Source organism: Mya arenaria, chromosome 2 (assembly GCF_026914265.1).
Source record: "Mya arenaria isolate MELC-2E11 chromosome 2, ASM2691426v1".
In the NCBI taxonomy this organism is placed as follows: Eukaryota; Metazoa; Mollusca; class Bivalvia; order Myida; family Myidae; genus Mya; species Mya arenaria.
Genome location: NC_069123.1, coordinates 23565542 through 23592135, shown reverse-complemented (window position 1 = coordinate 23592135; position 26594 = coordinate 23565542). Strand labels below are relative to the sequence as shown.

Here is a 26594-nt window from a genome sequence, read left to right as displayed (position 1 = left end):
CTGTCTGGAACCATTTCATGGTAGGGGTTGGTCAGATTATGTTCAAACTTGGTCAGAATGACCCCCTTGATGATATCTTGACCATATGTTTAGAGGGTCCCATGGGGTCAAAATCTAGGTCATTAGGTCAATTCTAAGAAACATCTTTGGAACACACTAGAGCCATTTTATTTGGTCCTATATTCATCAAACTTAGTTAGAATGTTTTCCTTGTTTTTGCTTTAAATAAACTTCTGTTGTTACATTCCAGCTCCTGTGGGCGCACAAAACAACGATGTTGCCATGGACAGTGTTAGCCCTAGTAACAGGGGCAGATAACCACTGGGCACAAATAGACTGTGTACCCATTTTTCACACCAAAACACTTCAGCATATGTGAACCTTGTACCTCCACATGAACACAGTCCAGGGTCAGAATGTCGACTGGTTACAGAGAGGAATTATATATGCTTAGTTTTAATGGAATATGGAGATAATTGTTAAACTGATGAATTTTGATGTATTTTAATGTAAAAATCCTGTTTTTGTAAAACTTATGTGTATATTTACAAATATAAGCAAATTTAAACTGAATAAACAGTTGTTAGGACAGACATTTTATGTACATCTAAGTCTGAAAATATTCTTATGCTTAAATTGAAGTTGTACAAAAACAAGTTCTGAAACAATTGGACTTCGTTGGAGTGTTGTGTGAAGGGTTGTTGCGTTAGAACTAATCATGGTCTTTATACTGATGTTAAAAGTTTATGGATGACGTTCAAATTTACTGTTGGTTTGAAACCTTTTAACATGACTTATTCCCTTAATGTAGTGCAATATATTTGTTTATTTTGAGTAAATTTTTATCCTGGTTTTAACAGTTAAGTAAAGATATCTATTAAAAGTTGACAAGTATTATTTGTACTACATTTTTCAGCTGTTAAAAATTCTGATCTCTAGAATTTAAGTCGGGTCATACAGAAATAATTACATGTTTTACATATTCCATGAACAAAGCAAGTAGTTTTAATTTTCACAAACAAAACTTTTAAGATTTAACATTTATATCATGTTTTTAGCTGTTGAAATACATTGTCAGTAGAAGTAATTTTTAAAAGGTGCCATAATAGATTTATTGAAGTACTATAATAGGGTTATAAGTACTGTATTTTGATCTGGTATTATTAATTTACTAGTCCAAAAAGAGGCTTAAACTTTTTATCATGACGAATCAGAATGAGGCTAGAAGCGTAGTTCTTCAGTGTGCTGGATGATCAGGAATATAATTTTTATAAATCATTTAGATAATCATTGTACAGGTGTAATAACACTTCTTTCTATTTTGACTTGAATCAGTTTTGCTTATTGAATTGATGGTAGATCAAAATAGCCTCTCCAATGTGTTCTGGTGATAATTTGTTAGATTTTGTTTGATTTTTTTAATCCCTAGTTATAAGTTTTATCCTCATAAGGGATTTTCTTAATTTATGTTACAATATTCAATCTAAAAAGGGCCCATAAGTATTTTGGATTAAAATTTTAAGTAGAAAATTGCCTTTTTTTAAGCCGAACTTAAAGGAAACTAACAATGGTTGAACAACAAAAGTATATATTTATGCATGAAAATTATTTAAATTATGAAAAAGACTGTTGAAAAGTGAAGAGGATTTAAAATCAATGTCAAAAGTTAGGAATTTTCAAATTTCACGAGTTTAAATGATTCACTAAGATGCTTCATGAATATGGTGTTTTAGATGTAATTATTTGGTGTGACCTGAAATTGAAGCTTGCAAATAATGTATATAGTCATTTAATATATTACTGTAAAATGTATAAATTTGTTATTTGATTTGTAAAATACTCACATGTATAGATGTAAATATTAAATAACAATATAATAGTTAACATTTAAGAATGATTTTTGGACTTGTGCTTCTAATATACCATAAACATTAAGCTCCATTTAATAAATATAATACAAATTTTCAGGCGACCATATCATATAAATGTCAGTATTTTGTTTAACTATTAGCACTCCAAATATATATTTTGAGGGCTTAGTGCAAAACAGATGTAATTCATATTTTAATATGGAGTTCAGACCATCTTGCTTTGAGCCCTCTTTATGTAAGTTGTGAATTTTGTAGATATTTGAATTTCTGAAGATTGTAAAACATGAGATGAAGAAAATCCTTCATCTCATCTATATATGTTTTAAGTCAATTTCCATTGTATTCACAATGCTTGAAGTAACGTATTTAAAAAAAGAAATTTTATGTGTAAAACTTTGTTAAAATATATTCATATAACTATACAAGTCAAATTGTTTTTTGTCAGAAAATATTAGGTATAAATATTGTGTTTGCTTTTCTGTAAATTGTGCTAAAGCCTTCCATTTTCATGTGATACTTGTATCATAAAAATTTAAAAGCATAATATCAGGGTTTAAAAAGCAAATATGATAACATTAGCATAGTTTCTAATGATAAAGGCATCCTATTTTTTGTTTCTATACCAAGCTTGGATCAATAACACGCCAGTTCAGAAATACACCCACTTAGTTGATTAGAAAGCTTCTTTTATTAAATAAAATGTAAATTTTTCTGGATTAACATATGTACTGCAGGGGTATTGTAACTAGTGCTCAAATTTACCTTAAAAGTGACAAGGGGGCTATGTGTTAATAGCTTTTGTTTTTAAATTTGATAATGCCCAATTTTTCTGATCATACATTCCATGAATGATAGGGTTTTGTATTGATAGTTTTTTTACACAGTTAGGATGGAATTTCTACTCGTTGAATGAGAACTTAATTAATAATTAATAAATAATTCAATTTTAAAGGACGTTATATAACATTGTCATACAGTCAAAGTATATGTACAGCCAATTGGATTTTTTTTATATCTGTAATATATATATATATATATATATATTGATTTCTAAAATGCATATCATGCCCTCTTTAATCATGGTATGTTGAAATGCATGAACAATTATTTAAAAAAACAACAGGCTTTTAAAGGGACTCTCTCATGTTTTTGTATACTTTTTTTTATTGTATAGCGAAATTAAGTGTGGCATATCATTAGGAGTGTTTAAACTAGGATACTGATGGCTGGAAGCCTTCAACAAATGTTGTTATATGCTCAAATACTGTCTTTGAAATCCACGGTTTTGAAAAGCATTAGTAACAGGATTCAATAAAAGGCTGAAAGGTTAAGATATCCTTGTGTTTGTGTATGAGTCCTTGTGGGCATGAGGTTTTGTTATCAGTTTTCAATTTTTCCTTGACTCTGGGTTCGCACCACACTAAAACCAAAGAAGTGTTTTATATGCTAAGTGTTTTTTGTTCTGCAATTTCGGTATCAAAGAGTAAAATAGTTATAATATAAAAGTGTTTTCAGATGCATTACTAGGCAAACAGTTTTTGGTGCCAAAATATGAGCGAGTCCCTTTATGGTTATGTTTTATTAAAAACGTATTATATGCATTTATGGTTCAAAGTCAGTTGCAAATATGCAAGTCTTTCTTTTTGTAATCTCTTCAGCTTCTTTTGAATCTCCTGAAATTATTTTTGCTGATTTGCAAATCTTCCTGAGTTTGTTTGACCCACTGAGTGTAAAATATAGCAGTCCATTGATGATTCAATGTTTGTTGAAATTTCAAACGTTAATTCTGTTAGAAAAATCATATGCTATTTAACAGAAATGAATCATGTATCTTAGAAACTTGAACTGAAATCAGGAATAGATGTTCAAAGGATACTGGGGTATCTGCCTTAATATTTACTGGAAATGGACTCCAGCTGCCCCTGTTCAATAACCACCTTAGAATTTACTTATTATTAAATGCAGAATCTGAGCATTTTGATTGGACTCTTATTTTTAATTGCAGAATCTGAGCGTTTTGATTGGACTCTTATATTTAATTGCAGAATCTTAGCATTTTGATTGGACTCTTATTTTTATTGCAGAATCTGAGAGTTTTGATTGGACTCATGTTTTTAATAACAGATTCTAAGCATTTTAATTAGACCTTTGTTTTTAATTACAGAATCTGAGCATTTTGATAGGACTCTTGCTTTTAATTGCAGAATCTGAGCATTTTGATGGACTCTTATTTTAAATTGCAAAATCTGAGCATTTTGATTGGACTGTAAAATTGGATAATGGACTGAATTGAATTACTGAGGAATATCGAACAATAAGAATTAAATTGAGTACGGACCCTTATCATATTAGCTAATAGCTGTTTTTACAATCATGTGAAAATGAAGTGCTATAATTTATGACTGTGTTTACTAGTATAATGATGACATCTATAAAATACACATTACCACAAGTATTTTTCTGAACTCTGCAACTGGTATAAGAGCCAATCACATATATATAACTGCTACTATGATTTTGGTGCCTTTGATGTGTGTTATGTTTAGGTATTGTCAGGAATGTGTTTTTGAGAGTCTATTGAACATTTTTTGCCGCATTGGTTTTGTATGAATTGTTGTTAGGGCTTTATCTATGCACTTGTAAGGTGCATTTGTACTGAAAGATTTTTCGTTGGGTTTGTCATGGAACTGGTAGTTGTAAAGTGAAAAGTCAAATTAAGAAACAGACTTGTTTTTATAAAATCAGCTATTATTATTTGACAAGCCTTGTACGGTGTATATGAACCGCGTCAAGCAGAAAAATGAGGTTTAAAGAAAGATTTTGTGGTCAATTTGAACAAGTTTTCTTTAAGAAACCTGAAAAGAACAAATAACCTTAAAACCACATAACACCATGGCAGTGTCCATTCTATTTTAAGTCATAGGAATCTATGATGTCATAATTCTTGCTTATGTCATAATTTTAGAAAGACCTTTTTCTGCTTGTCACGATTCATTACTTTCTTATCTATGTGAAGGTTCATCACGCAAATCTTCACCTTCACGCAAGAATTCAATATCTGCTTCTATCTTTCACCTTTTTGAGTTTTCGCTATAAGGCGACGAATTATGCTTAAAATAACTGAAACAGGTACTTGCAATTTATACAGTAAATCTTTAACCATTGTAGATACAAACAGATAAAACATTCATAGAAATAATTAATTGTTAAGTGGTTACATATATTTATCATGATCTATGTAAGATCAATTTATCTTGGTGTTATTGGCAAAGTCAATGATTAGCCTTACTCAGTTCCTAAGTCTCATTCTGACTTAATACTTAACACTTCTCTTTTTCCACAGTTTTTGTTGTTGCTTTTGTTTTCATTGTAATGGTTGGTTGTGAGTCATGTGATGACACTGGCTGACAGTTGTATTATAATTTTCATTATTTTGTTTAGCTCTGACATAATTTTTTATTCGTAGTTTGACAACGGTACTTTATAATTTATCATTTGTAATTGACTCTAAATTTTCTTTAGAAAGGGTCGAATGTTTTGTGCAAAAAATGACTGAAGAGGTTTCTTGAAAGGATACTTGTATAGTTCCCTAGCCAATTTTCTATTAGAGTTTTGTGAAAGAAGTTTTTGGCTGAAATTTATGGCTCGCTCAAAGTGAATTTTATGATATTTTCTATTGTAAACCAGCTTACATAGTTTGGTAAAGGATTGTACAAAGTACCATTATTGTAGTAAGGCTTTGAATTTGTTAAGATTTATTCAGTAAGCTTTATTTTCATCCAATATTTTGTTCTTAATCTGGAACAGATAGATTTGTAAATCTACCATTTTAACCATTTATCATTATGGTGAGACACATTCACACCTTATTTGATTTTTTTCAGAATACAGCTTATTTTGTATTTCATTATTGATTGACCCGTTTACTTTGCTTTCACAATGTACATTTGTTTTTTTATTTTGCCAAACTAGATGATAATACATTTAAACTTTGTTTACCAAAAAAACAAAACAAACTGCAGTAGGGCATTGAATACCATTTAATAAACTGGCTATGTGTTTGAAAATATTGGCAGTGCAGCAGAATGAATATTGTTCAACAGTACCGCAAATAATACCATTCTTGAACATGCATGTATCATTAATAAATCATTTTTCTGGAAATATTTCGCTAAGCTATCTGCAAGGTTACGGACGCGCGTACCTGGGTTTAGGACTGTTGAAGTTTACATGTTTATGTCTCTATGTTTTGTAGTTGTGCCGAGGGTTCTGTATAAAGCCATCATATGGTGCATACAGGAAACACAAAAATATAAAAATAAAAATGATTGTGGAACTGCTGTTTGGTTTTTTTGGGTTAAAAATAAATCAGGGCATTGCCGCAGCCTTGATATTCTCCCCAGTGTTGTAGTGCAGACTTCCAATGACGTCTGCCCAAATCTTCTCTTTTTAACTGATTAAAAACTGGATGTTTCTGGTTGTTACTTTAATTAATATTGCAAGTAAAAAAAGGTTATGAAATAGCCCGTTTGACCTCTGGGCAGGATGCTCCCAAACCCATTGCTGATATGGTTTCAGCCCTTCAGCTGCAAGGTCAATCACATCCCAGTCTTCTTACTTCTGCCATAATTTACTAAAAAATCTAAATATTCTCATGAATTTTAAAATGCCAAGAATACATGTTACCACTGACAATAAGCAGATGTATAGCAAGGCTTATAATTCTGGCTTTAATGATTATTGAGTTATGCCCCTTTATTATCTGAATAAAACGACGCAATTTTACCCTTCACAATAACATTAAAACAGTTCTAAAAATTAACATGAAATGTGGTACACATGATACCAGTGACAATACAAAAAGCTTAGTGAGGCCATCTTTGGCTGTATTGATTGCTACTTAATGCCCCCAAACGGCTAAAAATAATAGACAAGCATTGAAACGAAGTGCTCTTGTTATCGTATGATAGAGGGCAGTTTGCAGTATTACCAGGCTCAGTTCTGACACATATCATCTTCTTGAATTTCTGTGGATTTAGACGTGTTTCCCATTTGGAGCGAACAAACATTGTCAAACCAAATATAATACCAAAACCAATTTCCAAAACTTTGTCTCATTATAAAGCCAAAAGGAGAATTAATTCAGCCAACTGTATTTCAATGTAAAAAAGGCCCTAAACATGGCAATTATCTGATAATCGACCTAGACATTGTGACCCAAAATGCTGTAACCATTTTCTTCATGATTTGATGACAAATAGTAAAATTGGACTTTTCATTATGCCCACAAACACCAAATATCAGGATGATAGACAAAAAGTCCAGAAATGATTGAAACAACAAAATGTAAACCTACAACTTTTTAATGTAAATCGGGCATAACTCTAGTGTAACTAGGGCGATTTATCCAACAAACAATATTTATTGATGTATTGTGACCACATACACTGACACCAAGTTAAGCTATGATTAAGTTATAAATAATTAGGATATTATCTGTATAAAATATATTTATTAACCTACTATTTTTATGTAAAAGGGGCATAACTCGGATGGAGATATTTGGACAGCCAACACTCACCAAATTTCATCATGATTGGTCAATTCATTTTTATTGTCTTAGTCTACATAAGGTTTACGCTCACTTGACACTAATACCAATCTTAATATCATTATTCTGTGCCAAACTAAGAAGTGTCTATCAATAAATAGGAAACGCTCCTATTAATGGTGTTAATGTCACACGCTAAAAGTGGTCTCATGGTAATTGGGCGTGCACCTCTCGCAGTCTCACCCATGAAGTGAACATTTTTAAGGGACACCAGGACCACACTGCGTTGGGTTCTTGCAAAATATTTATCTCATTAAATATCACAATTAAGGAATAAAAAGAACAAAACATGAAAGTATTTCAATTGGACCCTCATTTAATTGTGAAATTCAGCTTAATATATCATAAATGATAAGTGTGATCACTGGATATCGATATGTTGAATTTTTGATATAACGCAATTGACATGATGCTGAACTGCTCTGATATAAACATTCATATCTGTTCAACCAATGGAAACATTCCCAAGCGATGCGATACCTTTGGACACACAACATTCATATCTGTTCAACCAATGGAAACATTCCCAAGCGATGCGATACCTTTGGACACACAACATTCATATCTGTTCAACCAATGGAAACATTCCCAAGCGATGCGATACCTTTGGACACACAAATGCGTGTGGACTCCGATCAATATATTCTATTGCTAAGCAATGTAGCTAACTATCAAGAGCAGTCTTTATCTGATTGTGTGCCATGTCAGCTGTACCATATTATACACACTGTATAAACAGTTATTGCAATTTAGAGATAACATTTGGTCTTCGTTGATACCAATAAGAAACAAAAAGCAAGTTCAAAATTCAAAGAAAAAGTAACACAGGTAGTATAGAGAAAATAAATAGAATGCTTAGGACTTGATAATTTTCAGGAAAAAATACATTCGAGCAGTTCTCTCCCTTAATGAACAAATTTGGTATGGTAAGAAAATGGAATGTTTCTTGGTTATACATTATTCTTATTTATTTAAAACTAAATCTGGGTGACATCAATTAACAAATAACAATACAATAATTGTGTACACAAGTAAAATGCCTATAATTTTGTAAACTAAACAAATTAATTTGTTCAAAATTGTGTAAAACAAAACATAATTCGACAAAATTAACAATCACTAAAAATAAATGCTAATTCTGTCCCTGAACATAAGTGTATAAATATCACATAATTAATGCACCTACAACTTATTCAACAAAAGTATTCGCTAACATCAACTGAACACGTCTTTAGCCGTCTCTTCAAGAATTGTCATCACAGGAGTATAAAACTTCCTATTTGGTTTCATCAGGTCCATGGCTATTTCGTAATGATCACAGCTAGGGATAATTCGAACCATACAATCAACACCAAGGCGCTTGAGTTCCGTGTCGAATTTTGTTGTCGAGGTTATCGGAACCACATAGTCATCTGTGCCATGCAGAAGAATGGTCTTTGGATACCTGAATGGATGTAAAGATTGAATGATGTTTATTAAGGTTATACACTACGTGATTATATTATCTGCAGGGCTACTAAAAACAACAACTTACTGGTCTTGACCAATTTTGGCAATGCTTTTTTACCTGTATACATAACACAATAAATTATATGTTAATTTATAGTACTTGAAACTATATCTCAGAAGCTGATCACAATATGTTAAATCTAAAATACAGGCAGGATTGGTAAACTAAGAACTAAGAAAACACATTAGGTAACTCAACTTAAGTTTAGTTTATAGTAAACTAGAAAAATCTAATATCTCCTTTAGCAGACTTAAGCTTCGCTCACTATTTTTGTTAAGTTTTGGTATAATTTGTGTAAAAACTTCATTAAGAGTTTTTGGACATTAAAATGGAATTACCTTTATTATAATCAACATTGATTAATTTTCATTCAGTAAAATCAAGTTTAAGTAAGAAACTTGGCTTAATGAAATAAGCTACTTAAGCTTGTTATGCGAAAGAATTTTCATGAAATTTGGGCTTGGACCTTATTTCCTAAAGAGATGTCCAGCCTTACCTGAATGAGTTTTTACCTTGTAACTCTATTGCTTACATTTTATATAGCACTTGTAAGTCATGCTAGCAAGACTTCATGAATGTTTTAATAACGAAAATAAAATTAATGTCCTTTTAACAGGTTTTAATATTTTTCTTGATTTTGATGATATCTTTCCTTACTTTAGACACATACAAAATTCCCTTTTTTTAATCAAATCATTTAACATTCATTTTGAGATCAGTTCTCATGAAAACCATCAATTAAAAAATGCATTTTTCACAAAATGATGTTCTTTATAAATAAGAAATAGTTTTTGTATTCTGTTATCAATATAAACAAAGATATTACCATCTAGTGTCTACAATCTTACTTGAGCGTTGGTTGGTGTTGTCGAGCGATGCACGTGGGCGAGTACCTGTCAAAGTTGGCATTACCCCTCATTGCACGAGTCATTGTGGACACGTCTTCCACACCTCGACTACTCTCATGCTGGAAGTGGTCCCCTATATGGTATACCCCTGCTATACCTGAAATATAGTGTTTGAAAATTGCCTAAGCACCAAGGGTTTTGTTAACCAGCCGGTAGAAAATGTAAAAATCCCTTTGAGTTCCTCCCAAAAAATGTAATACATCAAATACTGTGTAGGAAAATTTACACAGCATTCTAATCACAAAGAATGTTTTTGTGATGGATGCAAATTTAAAGTAAATATTTCCAAAAGCATGAATATTCACTATGGTACTTCGGTTTCTGCTCATGTATATATAGAGTAAACTGAATTCCAATACTTAAGTGTTGAGCTGATGTAAAAGCAAGAGACAGTCACAGCAATAATGAGCAGTATATTTAAGCTATTGCTCATGTTATTGGCATGATGGTAAAACCTATAAATATCCATCCAATGTAGTTAACAAAATAATCTTCTCAGTGCAAGTCCTCGTGCATTTGCTTTTTCAGCGCTATTATCTTTTTAATTGGTATAACAGAGTCAAAAGTTTTAAAAGGAGGATGGTTCAGAGTTATGTCAGTTGCACAAACCACTTTTACCCCCTCCCTCTACCATGGTCACAGTCACCACAGAGCCATCATCCCAGTCCTCATTTACAGTTACTCCAACTCCCCCTCCCTTACATAAACAACACCTACCAACAAATCCTTTAACAGCCTTTGCCAGTTCTCTGAGTGCGGGTTCAGTTTCCCCTCCCTCTACCAGGGTCACAGTCACCACAGAGTCATCATCCGACTCCTCACTCACAGTTACTTCCCCTGTCACTGTTACTTCCTCTGAAAAATACAGTTGAAGGCAAACATTATAACCATAGCAATCATCATCACTGTATTATACATTTGCCTCTATCATCATCATCATCATCATCATCATCATCATCATCATCATCATCATCATCATCATCATCATCATCGTCATCATCATCATCATCAATCGTCATGATTAACATTATCATCATCATTGTTATTATCACAAACAAAGTCTGCACTGTTGAAATATCTATTTCAGTGATTTTATGTATGATGGTTGCATTCATTAGACATAGAATATTTTTTTTGATCAATCAATCAATCATCAAATAGAAACACAACCTGACAGTAGGGGTTCACTGTATGCAGAGCTCTCTGGACTCTCCCTACCCTCTGGACTTGTTCTCCTGTATCTGAGAGTACCTGCTGTAGACTGTGTCAACTCAAGCAGCTCTGACTCCAACATCGAGACCTCTGACATCTCCGTCTCTGATTTCTGGGTCTCAAGAATCTCAAACTTGCTTGCCGTTAATACTGGGCTCGTACTTAAACTGGTGCTTCGACTCTGTCCATTTTGTCCATTATCATTTACACTACTGCTACTATGACTTCCCAAGACTAGAAATGACCCTGAAGATGCTGAACTGTGCTTATCCTCATTGTCAGAATTGCCGTTGAAGTGTTGATCACTGAACTGAATCACAGGGGGCGTGGCAGGTTGACTTGAGGCCTGATTGGTTGACTGGTTTTGAAGCAACTCAAACAAGGACAGCGCACATAGATGGGCTCCTGATGAATGGCCAACCAGCATTATCTGTGACTGCAAACAGCAATAGGATACAATATAATATGCGCAAAAAAAGTGCTAAATGGGTCCAAAATTATGTCAAGTTATGAATATGAATATGAATTATTTGACACATACAATGTCATAGAGGTATGTGACTATTTTCAGAATGAAGTTTTCAGTCTTCAAAACTTGTTATTTAAGGTAATTGAAGACCTTTTTTATATTTGCTTGCTCAATTTCTTCACTCCAAAAGTATATAAATGAAGTGTTTCAATACATGGAATCAATCATATCAATGTAGAATAAGTTATGATAGCAAAGATTCATTCATCCAATTTTTTTTTTACAAAAGCTGAAGGTCAACTTCATAACAGACACTTCCTGAAGATGATCTTTATCCTTTATAAAAGATTCTTGAAATGGTTTAAAGTTCATCTTTCTGATGTAAGCTCAAGAGATATGAAAGGGTGCCGCACCCTGTCCTTCTTTAGTAGCACCCTTCTGCCCTCATGGAAACCAGCATGGACATCTTTCTGCCTTCATAGCATGAAATGCTTAAAGCTGCCTATCATTTCTTTTGGTTCCATTAAAACATATGATAATATTATAAATACATACAGACTTTACATATCTTTTTACATACACAATTAACAGTTTCAGTCAAATCCATAATGTTCAAACTCTTACCACCTCAATACAATTTGTGCTATTCCAAACTTAGTTACTTGTCCCTTTTCTACAGCATCCTATTCTTTTTAAATCCTGGCTTAAACCCTATAATTACACATTTAAAATAATAATCCATATTTTAGTAAAACAGCATGACCCCTACATACCTTGTCTCCATTGTAGTGTTCCACATTCTGGTGAAGCCACATCAGTGTGTCTATAACATCCTGTACCATGTCATCTACATAACCCTGGAAATATATTTTACACATAGGAATAGTACATGAGAGGTCATTTAATAAGGAATTAAATTATTTGTAAAAATAAGTATTCTAATATTGATGTGCACTTTGGCGAGATGAATAAATCTTAATCATATCTTAAATACTAATTTGCTTAATTTACACCACTAAAGACACTGATACATTTTCAAAGCTATTCTCTGAGCCTTAGACAAAGTGAGTCAGTAAATATCTTCAAGAAACATTTGAAAACTCATCTTTTCAGAGATTATTATGCATTGAATTTGTTCTAAAACGTATACCCATGAACTATTTACCAATATATTGATGTGCTGTTGTCTGTTTACACGTTGGTGAACATCAATCATGTGAACTATGTATGGTTGCTAATATTTGTGATTTTTTCATTGAATACTGGTTATTTAATGCTTGTGTCTGTTTTGCTGTATTGCTTTTATTATCTTCTAATTCATTATTGTACAACGCCATTGAATATGTATTTATATGTAGAAATAAACTTTTCAGCAAATAAACCAGTTTCAAATTTATTCTTTTAATGGCTATTACACTAGTTATATATAATAATGATAGAATGATGTTATTTTATACTGGCAACATTAATTATGATATAAACAATAATATTGCACATCTTAATAGTGTTGAAAAAACTAATGTGCATCATTGCACAGCAGCATTGTTGTAAATAACTATATGCATACATGCCATATTTTCTGGAGACCATTCAGGGGGATTTGTTCAAAAGGCTGAAAATTCAGGGGGATTTTGATTGTATTCAGGGGGATTTTTTTAGCAGGTCTAAGTTGGCGAAATTTTAAAGTATTTTTAGACGCAAGTATGAAAAAATGTTTTCACATATAGTTTGCTTTGAAAATCTCATGATTTATCATATTTTTATGATACACTGTCATGTCATACTGTAATGCACTTGCAGAACAAAATATGTCATTGAAAAAATATGTTTTCGAGACAATTAAATGAAATTCACCTTCCTCCAAAGTCTTTAAAAAAATTGTGCTTTAATCAGCTTTGATGACTTTCAGACAATAAGGGAATAGAATAAATATTATTAATTTCTTCCTTCCAAAAGAGTAATATTTCTTTGCCTTTGATAATTACTACAAATTAATTGATCACTTGTTGTAAAAGTTTCCTATTGGAGAGTTTCACTCACATACTGTGGTTTCACTTTGTCATTATTGCCTGATGTAAAATTTCAAAAAAAAATTTTTTTTTTTTTTTTAATTCCGGGGGATTTTTATCTCCCGCCGGGACCGGGGGATGGATCGAAATTCCGGGGGATTTTTCCCCCCGCCGGGGGATATGGCATGTATGTATATGAGCTATATTTTAAAGCATTAAACTTAAACTTGATGTGTGAAATTAATGTTTGTCTTATATGTATAATTGTTAAAATCTATAACAGACACCCGTAAAATATAATATTATAATATGATATCACTTCATTATAGCCAATGAAATTTAAATAGTATTTTTTTTCCACAAGCATTCTTTTTCTTTTGAAAAATTGATTTCAGAGTTGGCTTCACATGTATGACATGGCCATGATTGGAAGGTAACGAGGTGAGAATCAGAGACTTTCTGTTTAACCATGACATGTGCTCACGGATGTTTTGACTTTGTGTCACCTGTATATCTCCATATTATATAAGAACTATTTTACTATGAAACTATTATAAGAAGTCATTAAATTTTATTTTCTTCGCATTCATTGTGTGTTCTTATCATTTTGAGTGTGATTTACTGACACATTATGATCTTAAAAGATATTGAAAATATGTCAAATTGCATCATCGATGAATGAAATACTATAAAAACCATAGGCATAGCCACCCTTCTCTGATTCTCTGACCCATCCCGTTCAGCACGACATCCCTTAAATAAATCCTGGGAAAAGCACTGCTATAAACATATAAAGCAATCACCATAAATGTACAAAGCCACAAATACCTTAGGGTATGTTGAATGGTCAGGACAGCATACTACAACACCCAGCTTGTTTGCGATCTGTGAACACAGGAGACCATACATCTTCTTGCCACCTGACCCCCATGCTCCACCGTACATGAACACAACTACTGGCCGTGGCCCGGAATCCCCAGCTCCAACCTGGTGTGGGAAGTAAAGGTCCAGCCTCTGTCCATTTCTTCCAAACAGTCTGTCCTGAAGAGAGAAAAGATGGACTAAAACATTTTTGTCTTTGATAATTTATAAAGAAAAATACAAAAATAATTATAAAATATATATTATTACACATTAACAGTAAATACTCCACAGTATTTTAGCCAACTTATTTATTTTATTAATGCAAGATAATACACAAAATTGTACCTTCATTATTTCATTAGTGGTTGCCGACTTGTAATATATCTTCCAGTGAAAGTATAAGGAGGCATATCGAACCATTATAACAAGTTTCTGGATCACAGCAAAGTTTAGAGCGTAAACCTTCTTTGGATTGAAAGCCCTTCGATACTTGTGTTTGACTTGGGGCCAGCCATTGGACAAGTTGATAAGAAGTGCAGTCAAGTATGGAAATGCTACGGCTGAAGTTGCCACTACCACCCCTAACACAGCTATCTTGTCAACCATGTTACAGTCTGAGGAATAGACCTGCAAATCAAGAAACAATGTGATAAAAAGTTATGTTACTTTGTTCAAAGTTCTAACTTGGGCTAATTGTCCCTCATTCAGCCCCTAGCTACAATAATGATCGATCAGGGAAACTTTTATATTATTTTGACATTTCTTATGTATCCCTGTATCGCTGGCTCGAGTCTGCCATGGTAAAAAAAATTGTCAAAAGACTTGTTAACAGCCATTGAGGTGGACTTATTCAGACCCATCATCTATTTCATTGCAAAGCAACATTTTTTGATTGCTGTTGGATTTTTTTAAGGACAACTGTTAAATTGAAGGAAAATGTTTTAATGAAGCCGCAGTTACGTCAAGTTTGGATTATGATTCTGACCAGTCTTGCTTTATGTATTTTTGTCCAATGGGTCCCTGATAACATGAGTTGATCTCTTGAACTTAGCTTCAACTCTTGAACTGAGCTTTTAAAAAAAAGACAAAAATAACTTGACTGGCGAGAACCTAAGTAAAACCTTCATGGCAATTTGTGATTTTCTTCATATTCACTATTTTACAACTACAATTTCTTTTCACTAAACAACAGCATACATCAACATTATTTGGCACGTTTTGCTCCATGTTACTGTACTCCTAAGCTGATCAGCTGTACCCCACCCACCACTTGTACAATGTCAGTTGATAAAAGATCTTCACAAAACGAAACAATATTACTATAATTACGTATAGGAATCTAAATCTGGACAAATTATTCGATGGATATGGGTTAACAATCTGTCATCTTATATCAACAAAGATAACAGAGATTATCTCACTGCACCAACTGTCGGGGTAGAAATTTATCTCTACACCGCCGGAACTCTGCCGGAAGTAGGGGAGGTAAAAGACAATATCCTGTGTTTTCAACTCTTGACATATTATTGAGAACCTAAATAATGTTTTCATTTTTTCGGTGAATATTCGTTACAGGGTCCATTCATGTCACTAATTTCTCATTTCATAAAACTTAAATGCTTGTACACGGTGGGAAATTAGCAATCGCTTGCTGAGACGGTGTTCATTAAATATTGCCTCGAACAATTTTTTCCCATGTGGATAATTTTAGCTATGAATATCATGTTTCGTCGTTGACTCACAACTTATGTGTAAATAAATGTATGAAACACCCATTGTAATTTCTAAATAAGGAAACAATTGTGCCTATAAAAGGTAGCATTGGCATTTTTTGACACATTCTCTTCGTTAATAGGTAAAATACTCGCCTGTCAACTCATGTGAATTAGCTACTATTGTTCATTGAATATTTCAGTTTAAATTTTACCTTAATCAGTTAAAGTAGCAACCAAGGTAAAATAACATTTATTATTTGATCAATGCAGTTTCTGGCTGAGTGGAACATTTAATGGATTAATTCAAGAATAAATCTGGACGACACAGTCTTAACCAAAGGTGCTCGTCACATTGCCTGGATACAAAAATACATTTTTTTATATTTATTTATTATTTATTTTTTATTATTTATTTTGGTCAAAATAGTGAATATATGTCATTTAAAAATTTATTCCATAATTTTTCATGAAAGAAAATTAGTATAATATATAAATAAATATAAGGTAAACATGTGCAAAAAATCATCAATTCCAAACGGACCTAATCAATAGAGCATTGTTCCTAAAATAATTGAGATAATCTAATAGTTTTTACTGTTCTGATAAGGTAAGATTCCCATCTACAAGAAAAATATAACTTTTATGCTAGTATGATTGACCTTTACGGCATATTCAAACAAAATGCACCGACCAGAAGCTGAAATTCGCCATTACGAAGGGAGGTTGAAAAACAACAGATTTTTCCCCCCTAAAACACGTTAAGAACAGACTGACATGCAAACTTTGCGCATGCATTACAAAGAGAAGCTTAAAATATCATTCCTACCGATAAAACGAATACACTCACTTAATTTCTATGTCAAGAATATTACATTAAATGAAATATTGGTATCTATGTACTGGTATATTGCTTTCCAGGACAAGGAGACACAACTGTACAATAGTTGGAAGCCAAGTGTAACAAGATCATGATGAATGTAAAAGATTCAACTGAAAAGGTACAAGTCATTCTTTTTATCAATATATGGATTTTTACTTGTTTAACTTTTATAGTGCTTAAGCTTTCTTTTCCCCAATTTTTGGTTTGGTTTCTACTTTTTCTTTGCAAAGCCCTGCTGGCCATTTTCTTTAGTCAAAATATTAATTGAGAAAGAATGTTTTGTTCTCATGGCCCAGAATGCAGGAATTGAGATGTTCAATTTCAAAAACATTCAGGGAGCATGCCTAGTGGCTGGCTAGTAACTTATAGATTTGGGCCAGTTCGTGAAAAATTAGAACTATTTAGAACCCTGCACTGCATGTACAATTTTTTGTATGTCAAAAATATGATTCATGAAAAAAGGTTCAGTACTTGAGTCATTTGCATGCTTCAAGAAGGTAAGTTAAGTACTATCTCTATGTTTGCCCATCAAACCCTTACTTAAAAAATATACTTACATTATATTAGTGGTCAATATTATGTTTTGTTCAATGAGAGGGCAGTTTTTCTCAAGTTTTCCAATACATTTATTTTAGAAAATCAGTAGGAAGTGGTAATTGATTAGGTGAAGCAGTCATTGGCCCAGTTAGTGGGTAGTTTACGAAATACAATGAAGACCAAGTGTAAGTTAAAGATTATTAGTATGTACTTATACAAAATAAATCCTTATAAGCATCAAACCAGTTAATTGTAAGTAAGAACTAACAATCTTTGACCATTATTGGTCACTTGAAACCCTGCAATAAGATAAATATGTGAATTCTGTAATAAGTGATGTTGTTGTATTGTAAAAAAGCATGCGGCACTTGAGCAGTTGTTTGTACGTTGTTTTATTTTTATTTCACCAGATCCTGCTTGATCCATACCTGTACATCTGCCAAATACCAGGCAAACAGATACGTGGGAAACTTGCACTGGTACGTTTGTTTCTTGATAGAAATTATGATACTGACTGAATATATGGATTTTATATCATATCATATAATGCACCAGTCAATTGAAACCACGCCCCCCCCCCCCCCCCCCCAGGTCCGGTGAATAGCGGGGACTTTGACTTGCGGTCCAGCCAACCCCAGCTTTAATGAACTAGCAAACTTTAATAACATAAGCAACATCTTACAGTTCAACTAAAACCTTGTGACTATCTCATGGCTAAGCGACATCTTACAGTTAAACTAAAACCTAGTGACTATCACATGGCTAAGCGACATCTTACAGTTCAACTAAAACCTTGTGACTATCTCATGGCTAAGCGACATCTTACAGTTAAACTAAAACCTAGTGACTATCACATGGCTAAGCGACATCTTACAGTTCAACTAAAACCTTGTGACTATCTCATGGCTAAGCGACATCTTACAGTTAAACTAAAACCTAGTGACTATCACATGGCTAAGCGACATCTTACAGTTCAACTAAAACCTTGTGACTATCTCATGGCTAAGCGACATCTTACAGTTAAACTAAAACCTAGTGACTATCACATGGCTAAGCGACATCTTACAGTTCAACTAAAACCTTGTGACTATCTCATGGCTAAGCGACATCTTACAGTTCAACTAAAACCTAGTGACTATCACATGGCTAAGCGACATCTTACAGATAAACTAAAACCTTGTGACTATCCCATGGCTAAGCGACATCTTACAGATAAACTAAAACCTTGTGACTATCACATGGCTAAGCGACATCTTACAGTTAAACTAAAACCTTGTGACTATCACAAGGCTAAGCGACATCTTACAGTTAAACTAAAACCTTGTGACTATCACATGGCTAACCGACATCTTACAGATAAACTAAAACCTTGTGACTATCACATGGCTAACCGACATCTTACAGATAAACTAAAACCTTGTGACTATCACATGGCTAAGCGACATCTTACAGATAAACTAAAACCTTGTGACTATCTCATGGCTAAGCAACATCTTACAGATAAACTAAAACCTTGTGACTATCTCATCTTACAGTTAAACTAAAACCTTGTGACTATCTCATGGCTAATAACATTTCACCATTGCCATCTTTTAATATACAGTTATCAACGCTCGTATTAATCTCTTAATGGGTACATTCATTTCAGGCATTTAACCACTGGTTGAGGATTCCAGATGATAAGCTGCAAGTCATTGGTGAAGCCACGCAAATGTTACACAATGCCAGTTTGTTGTGAGTTTATTTACTGTAATTTATTTAGCGATCTATGTGACAAAACTGCATGCATATATTCTTCTTTATAACAAAAAAGGTTTAGAATAATATTTCCATTTGTTTTCGATAATATATAAAATTGTTGGCAGACATTTATTTCATCATGTACAACGCAGTCATAGAATTAGACTTTTAAATATGCAAGCCCAAATTCTTATTCTACTGCTTGGTATCCAAAAAATTCAACAAGCTATCAGTATGCTATGTAAAATCTAGAATTTGATCAAGCCCAGAAAGCATTTTACCCGTGCAGGACTTGCAGGCTTGTACCGGTAGTACAGTTATTTCTACAATTTACATTGCACTGAGGTCATGATGTTTTATTTTTTACTGAGAGCAAGGAAACAAAAAGCTAATTTTGGTGTCCATTTCAGAATTGATGACATTGAAGACAACTCAAATTTACGGCGAGGAATTCCAGGTAAATACTAGTCTTAATATTGAATTTTCTTGGTCACCTAGATTTTTTTTAAATTTGTGCAATATATGTGTAGATAAACATTCTTGTATTTAGAGTGCTTGCATGTATGAAAACAATACGTGCTATTACATGTACGTTCAATACTGGCATGTTTACTTGCAGTTGCCCACAACATATATGGAACTCCTCACACCATCAACTCTGCCAACTATGTATACTTCCTCGGTCTACAGAAGGTCCTAGCTCTAGACCATCCAGATGCCACCAGGGTATTCACAGGTATGATTGTATTGAAGGGTTTAAATTTCGAAGGTTAAAAAATTAATTTGATTTTAAGCAGGACACTTTTGCCTTCAGAATGAATGAAAAATATTAAGGCCTGTTACCCTGGCTTTAATGATTATTGAGGTTTGACCCTTGTTTGACAGAAAAACAGCAATACCGATGGGTGTTGGTGTTCACTAGTGTTTGAAAATCGGACTCCATTTGCTATCGATTATCGAATCGAATCGGACCAAGCATTTCGGTTTACTATCGGACAATAATTGAAAATTCATAATATCAGTAAGGAATACATTATTTATACATAGTATCACGAGCATTTAAATGGTTAAACCTGGATTCAGTACGTGTGATGCTATAGACATGGTTTTTGCAACAGAAAGTAAATTTTAATAACCCCTTTCTGTCTTTTAACAACTAAACGGAAAAAAAACATTACAACACAACACATACTTAATAATTGCACATTATACTGCAAAATGATGCACAGTGGAACATGTAAGTTATCTTACTTTTTTATCCATATAAATGCATATTCATTTTTTGTGAACCTGTTAAATTTATCATTTCATAAGAACATTTTAAATTCAACAAAAAAGTAAATGAGTTGATTACAAACCAAAAATGGTTTCAAAAACAGAATGCATCGAGCCGGGATCCCCGGTATTTACAGGAAAGACCAGACCCACTACATCGCTGTGACAGGTTATTGAAGAATGTTTTATGAAATATATAAAAAATTAAGACTAATTGTAATTTTGGTAGAGACTGTAAGTTTTTAAGCAAAAGTGTTTACATTCACCGCATTTGTGTAAGAGAGTGACATCTCTTGTTTAAATGAACTCAAAGATAATTTACCTGAAAGAAATAAATACATTTACTCGACTTTTAACACAAAACAAAAAAATATGTAGTTACCGGAAGTAACATTAGCGACATCGATTTTGGACAACCACTATCAATTGTCGCCGACATAGCATTGTCAGCGACGATTTATCGATTGTACTCGATAATCATTTCATCACTAGTGTTCACTCCTCTTATTATGGCTTCCTACAAATGTGATATTGACCTTATTTTACGCGGCTTTCGTAAATTCATAGGTCCAGTGATCTACCGTCGAGAGTGAGAATATCAAATGTAGAGGAACGCAGATAGAGTCAAATTTATATTCATTTTCATGTATGAAATAACCGAAATCTGCAGAGTTAAACAGAAAGTCAGAGTTTCAAGTGAACTGTACTGTACTATAGTCAAGTTTGTGATGCATGAAATTCATGATATCACTTGCAAATTTTTATCATTGAAAAAACATTGTAAATTAAAAAAAGTACCATTAAGTTAGTGAAACCAGATCATTTCAAGAAATATTTTAAATAATAAACTTGGGCGAACTGTACCAAACCTCTACTATTTTGTATTGTAGAACAGATGCTTGAGCTACATCGGGGTCAGGGAATGGACATCTACTGGAGAGACACAGTAAGCTGCCCATCAGAACAGGACTACAAGACTATGGTGATGAGAAGTAAGTTGAGCCTTTTGTATGTTTACTCAGAATTATGGTCTGGGGCTCTCTTAAGTAAGCAGCTTATAAATTATATTCTTCGTAGAGGCAATATGGATTTTATTATATACTTCAGGAAAATTCAGATTATCTATGTCTTAAAAATGAACATTTGAAAGAAATAAGACGGTATTTGCTGAAACTTTCAGAAACTGGGGGTTTGTTCGGATTGGCAGTCAGGCTTATGCAGCTATTCAGTGACAACAAAAGGTAGATACCATTTGTTTTATAATATTCATTTGAACTGGAAATTAATGGACACAGTGTATTGTTATAGCTGATGTAAAAATAGGCTCATCGTTTCATCAAGCCATTTTTAATAACATTAAATTTTAATTCATGGTGAAACCATGCGATTTTGGTATCATTTGAACTACCAATGACTATTCCTATATTACTTGTTGTTAGACTGTTGATACCTAGTGTGGAACAAATAAGACATTTTAATAGAAAATTGTTTTTCATTTTCAGTGACTTCAAACCACTGAGTGACAGTCTTGGACTGTATTTCCAGATCAGGGATGACTATGCTAATCTCAGCTCGAAGGAAGTAAGTAATGAAATTTAACGGTGTTGAACTGTAGTTTAAAAGCACAACTTTCCAGTTCATTCATGTGGAACAGACATTTCCATCTGGCCCCAATTGCTCTAACAATCTTAAGTCCTTTATAACAGAATTAATCTAAGCATACTATTTTTGTTCCGATATAGTTTGTGTAATATTCTCATTTTAAGGAGTTCTGAAAAAAAAAAAGTAAGACAGAAAGTTTTTGAAAACATGATTAAGTATTTTTTATTTAGCATAATCAAGTTAAGTCAGTAATTTGGCTAAATTATTTACATAAGCTTGTGATGCTTAAGATTATTAAAAAAAAAATGGGCCCTGGAAACAAGAGTGATGCATTTGCAAAGAAGCTTAAAAGGTACCAAACATGGCATAATTAAAAAATCAAATCATAAAGGGTTATCAATATATTACACTATATCACACCTCCAACATAAATGGCGCAACGCCATTGGTCCAGGACTGGTCATGGTCATGACCCCATATTTTTCCATATTGGGTCACCAAAGTAGCGTCTATTTTAACTTTACTTATGAAGGGGTTAGGAAGGTGACCCGATATGGGATATACGGGCGCAAGAAACCATATTCTGGTGAGAGCGATGTGGTTTTCTTTGCCCCTTATATCCTGTATCAGGTCACCTTCTTACCCCATAATTTAAAATATTAATTGACACTAATCCTACACTTATTATATTACAGTATGAGCAAAACAAGAGTTACTGTGAGGATCTGACGGAGGGGAAGTTCTCGTTCCCGCTCATCCATGGCATCTCCAGTGATAAGGGAGATAACCAGATTCTCAGTATTCTACGACAACGCACTCAAGATAACGATGTGAAGAAATACTGCGTTGATCTGCTGTGGAAGAAGGGATCATTTGAGTATACAAAGACAACTTTGATTGAAATAGAGAAAGAGTAAGTTAAACTGGTGGTGATGATGATCTCCTTTTTAGAATTCAGATTGTTGGTCATCTTTGGAGTTATTACTGTTTTTTAGCTTCTCTGTTTTAAAGGAAAGTAGGCCTGGTGTTGTTATAGCATTGGTGTACATTGGTCTCATTGTTAAGGTTTCAAATCTTAAACCTCAGCCATAAGTCAAAAACTGTTCAAGATATTCAGATGTTGCCAGAGAAAACAAGTATAATGTGTAACATGGTGGCAGTCTCTGGCTCTAAAAATTGAGTTATGTAGTAAATCCTTTAATGCCCTTTTTTTGCACTTGATGACGAGGGCTATATAATTATCACTTTTTCTCGCACCCCAGATAAGTAGATCTTAATAGTTGGCCATACTGGAAATGCTTATCTTTATCTTGCCCAATGAAAAAGATAAAAAAAGTACTCGTATGTAAAAAATAAATTCAAAACATTTTTATTTTATTCTGTTTAACTGATATGAGAAAAAAAGCAATCTACCATGGCCGCTTGTGAAAGATAGGCTCATCCTTACCCCGGCCGGGATGTGCAGCAGTAACTCTGTAAACCTTTTTTCCGCCAACCCCCCTAAGCTCGGGTTAGGATGAATCTATCTTACACTCTCTAGATATATAAGTTGTAGTCCTGTCCATTTGTCTGTCCTGGGACATTGGGACAAGTTTACTTTTCTCGATAACTCCATACGTTTTTGAGTTATTGACTTTAAGCTTCATAGTTCAAACATAATTGTACTGTCCTTGCTGAGGAAAAGTGCTGTGTAATGAAACATTATTTTGTGTAATGTATATTTTAGAGTGATTGCCCTTTGATTATTTAATTACAAGTACTTATACCTTTGCTTCTCTCCATAACTCCATATCTTTTTAAGGTATCAACTGCAAACAAATATTTATTTTAAACTTTGCTGAGGTCAAGCATTAACAGCATGTGGCACTTACAACTCTCTCACTGTAGAATGTGTTTAATAAATATGGAAGTAAAAAGGAAAAAAAGACCTTTGTGATAGCTCTAGTTCAATTTGATTCTAAAACTAATGATACTGTTAATGTTTCAGAATATACCAGCAGGTAGAAGCGTTTGGTGGGAACAGCCATCTAACCAGCCTGATGAATGAACTGAGAAAAGTCTACACTTCTTGACCCTTGTTACTTATTAGGAAACTTTGTCTTACATTTATCATCATCATATTTATTTATTATTGAATTACTTTAGCTAGAACTGTTTGTATAGAAGAGGGTAAAAAACGCTTTTTGGGATGTTGTATTCAGGGTCATTTTAAGGGGTACTCAAAACTCAGAAATGTTGTATGCTGTATTCCGAATCTCAAAGTTATGCTTTATTCAGTATGTGTTTGCTTCAAATATCTGCCCAGTATTTTTTACCCAGAGTTTGGATAGAATATGAAGGAGAATTCAATACACAAGAGTTTCGGGAGTGGTTACACCCACATAGAGTACTTTAGCAAATACGGTATTAATAATTCATTTTTTTTAAAAATTGTATTGTATACATCTTGAGGGGGCTAGACACCAGATGGTCCAAAAATCGGCAATTACATTATTTCCTCAAAACAAGCCTAGAATTGTCAATGCGAGCTAGTAGAAGGCTAATTTTACATCACTTCACATGGTTTATATAATAAATGCAACAATCATGTTGCTGTGCCATCTGTGTTTCCCCGTTTAAAATGGCGCATAATGGTTTCCTAGTTTAAATCATATCTGTTTATGAGTACAGAAAAATATACTGACGCTATTTTTAAACTTACTGGGATTTACGTGGTAGACAACCCTAGTTAATTCGAATAGGAAAAATGCGCCAAAACTGGGAAAGATGCATGTGTCATAAGCGATGTGATACATCTGTAAGTAAGATTCAATGCATTGTACACGATGTCAATTTTATGTAAAGCTTTTACCAATTTTCATTTTTTCTTGCAATTGTATCATCTGGTGACTAGCACCTTTAATGAGCTTCAGTAGCTTGTTGTTTACATTTACCTCTCACTGACTCAGTTTCAATTGATATTAAGCCTTGTTATAGGAAGTGCTTGAGTCCTTATTATGACGATTATGTCTTTAAGAGTACATGTTTTTTGTGAGTTTTAACAACCAACTATGATTCTTGAAAAGCCCATAGCAAAATTTTGTTTGCACAGTTTATATTTAAATATTGACATTTAAAAGTGCAATTAAAAATAGTGAAAGACAATCTTTAGTGATACATTTTTATTGTATCAAATTTTTGGCAATATTGATAAAGCAAAATAATGGATTTATTGTGATTACAGTGTTACATTTTTGACAGCATTGTGTCCATTGATAAGATGGTTAAACATGCTTCTTACCTTATATAGCTGTTCATCCAGGGACCAATATTATGTTTTCATATAATCTTTTATCACATGAAGATGCAAACTCTGATAAATATATTCGACCTTCCATTGTCCTCTATTTCTAATACATGTATTTGTATATTTCTAATTTTTCATGTGCAATATTTGTTTATATTTTTGTTCATGTACATGTGATTTATGCATGTGCTGTACATGTAAAAGTGTATTGAATTTTTTTGCATTTTTATGTAACATAATGATTACTTTATAGTGCATAGTTATTACAATATACACACTTTGAAGTTTGAATGATTGCTTTTTTGATGATGTTATTTTCTTCTTTTGTCACCAGTTTCTATTTGATTATTAAAATTGTTATATATAGCCGGCAAAACATGGGCTTGATTGTTCAGAACTTTGATCATGTTTACATCGTGATAAATGACATCGTCATTAACTTTTAAAGTTTTCAATTTCAAATGTTTTATGATGAGCTCATTTGTTTGAATAAAAACCGGCACAGCTGAAACTGTTGTCTCAAATCTTATGAGAAATTCAGCAGATCACAAGTTTTACCATGAACCATAATACACAGAGGTTAAGATTTAAAAGCTAACACAGCCGATGACTTTATCTTTAACAATGTTCTGGACAATCGGCTTATTGTATCTCAGAATATTTATCTGTACTGCATGGTCTGTGAACCATTAAGTTTATCTTTAATGTCAAATATATCTTCTATATCAAAAATGTTGTTCGGCAAAATTCAATTGTATATGAGTTTAAAAAATATATGTGCATGATGTGCTGTCTTAATAAATGTGTAAAAACAACCGTCAGTCTTTTCATTAAGGGAGATAAATCTCTAATGTTTTGATAAGGAGAACTCTTATGCTATGTAAATGTTTATATAGTAGCGAAAAGAAAGTTTACATGTAAAATAACCATATAATAAACCGTCAGGCCTTTATACCTGTAATAAAACAATAGCCACAGAGTGCCAGAGAGTGTGCCACCAAATATTTAAACATCATTATGAATTTAAAATTATGTTATTTTTCGTGTTGGTTGTGTCACGAGTATGTGCACATGAGGGAATCCATCAGTTGTTGCCTGTGTTCAT

At 33.0% G+C, this 26594-nt stretch overlaps 3 protein-coding genes across 11 annotated transcripts in view; 2 read left to right on the top strand and 1 right to left on the bottom strand.

Annotated features, from left to right (window-relative positions):
• The window catches only part of LOC128219812 (stress-activated protein kinase JNK-like), a 31794-nt gene extending 25587 nt beyond the window's left edge, over positions 1-6207 (top strand). Inside the window, exon 11 of the mRNA XM_052927858.1 lies at positions 251-6207. Within this exon, the coding sequence (XP_052783818.1) occupies positions 251-318 (68 nt within the window). The 3' untranslated portion in view covers positions 319-6207. The remainder of the gene's footprint in view (positions 1-250) is intronic.
• A 1386-nt stretch (positions 6208-7593) lies between these two features.
• LOC128219796 (uncharacterized) lies at positions 7594-15920 on the bottom strand. 3 transcript variants are annotated; one of them, XM_052927844.1, is made up of 8 exons: positions 15876-15920; positions 14800-15081; positions 14419-14631; positions 12355-12438; positions 11071-11548; positions 10618-10755; positions 9841-9997; positions 7594-8926 (listed from the first exon to the last, which is right to left on the bottom strand). In XM_052927844.1, the coding sequence occupies exons 2-8, from the start codon at positions 15058-15060 to the stop codon at positions 8698-8700; spliced, it is 1560 nt and encodes a 519-aa protein (XP_052783804.1). In that variant the 5' UTR covers positions 15061-15081; positions 15876-15920; the 3' UTR covers positions 7594-8697. The 3 variants fall into 3 exon arrangements, with proteins under 3 accessions (XP_052783804.1, XP_052783790.1, XP_052783799.1); XM_052927830.1 differs by having other exon boundaries at positions 15775-15890; XM_052927839.1 differs by having other exon boundaries at positions 7596-8926; positions 15784-15902.
• On the top strand, positions 15915-26304 carry LOC128219815 (geranylgeranyl pyrophosphate synthase-like). 7 transcript variants are annotated; one of them, XM_052927889.1, is made up of 12 exons: positions 15962-16012; positions 16440-16509; positions 17088-17167; positions 17997-18065; positions 19235-19320; positions 19737-19783; positions 19946-20062; positions 21492-21593; positions 21782-21842; positions 22104-22182; positions 22899-23116; positions 24191-26304. In XM_052927889.1, exons 3-12 carry the CDS (start codon positions 17138-17140, stop codon positions 24273-24275), a joined length of 894 nt encoding a protein of 297 aa, XP_052783849.1. In that variant the 5' UTR covers positions 15962-16012; positions 16440-16509; positions 17088-17137; the 3' UTR covers positions 24276-26304. The 7 variants fall into 7 exon arrangements, with proteins under 7 accessions (XP_052783841.1, XP_052783832.1, XP_052783849.1 ...); XM_052927928.1 differs by lacking the exon at positions 16440-16509 and adding an exon at positions 17685-17771 and having other exon boundaries at positions 15997-16012; XM_052927881.1 differs by lacking the exons at positions 15962-16012; positions 16440-16509 and adding an exon at positions 15915-15939.
• The last annotated feature ends 290 nt before the right edge of the window (positions 26305-26594 follow it).

Excerpts from the sequence above, each read along its gene's own strand:
- LOC128219796 (XM_052927844.1), bottom strand. The coding sequence starts at position 15,060 with ATGGTTGACAAGATAGCTGTGTTAGGGGTGGTAGTGGCAACTTCAGCC. Across the intron at positions 10,756-11,070 it reads CAGTGAACCCCTACTGTCAG|AGGAAGTAACAGTGACAGGG; the intron begins GTTGTGTTTCTA and ends TGTATTTTTCAG. Across the intron at positions 9,998-10,617 it reads GGCTGTTAAAGGATTTGTTG|GTATAGCAGGGGTATACCAT; the intron begins GTAGGTGTTGTT and ends ACTATATTTCAG.
- LOC128219815 (XM_052927881.1), top strand. The coding sequence starts at position 17,138 with ATGATGAATGTAAAAGATTCAACTGAAAAG. Across the intron at positions 17,168-17,996 it reads TAAAAGATTCAACTGAAAAG|ATCCTGCTTGATCCATACCT; the intron begins GTACAAGTCATT and ends TTATTTCACCAG. Across the intron at positions 22,183-22,898 it reads CTAATCTCAGCTCGAAGGAA|TATGAGCAAAACAAGAGTTA; the intron begins GTAAGTAATGAA and ends ATTATATTACAG.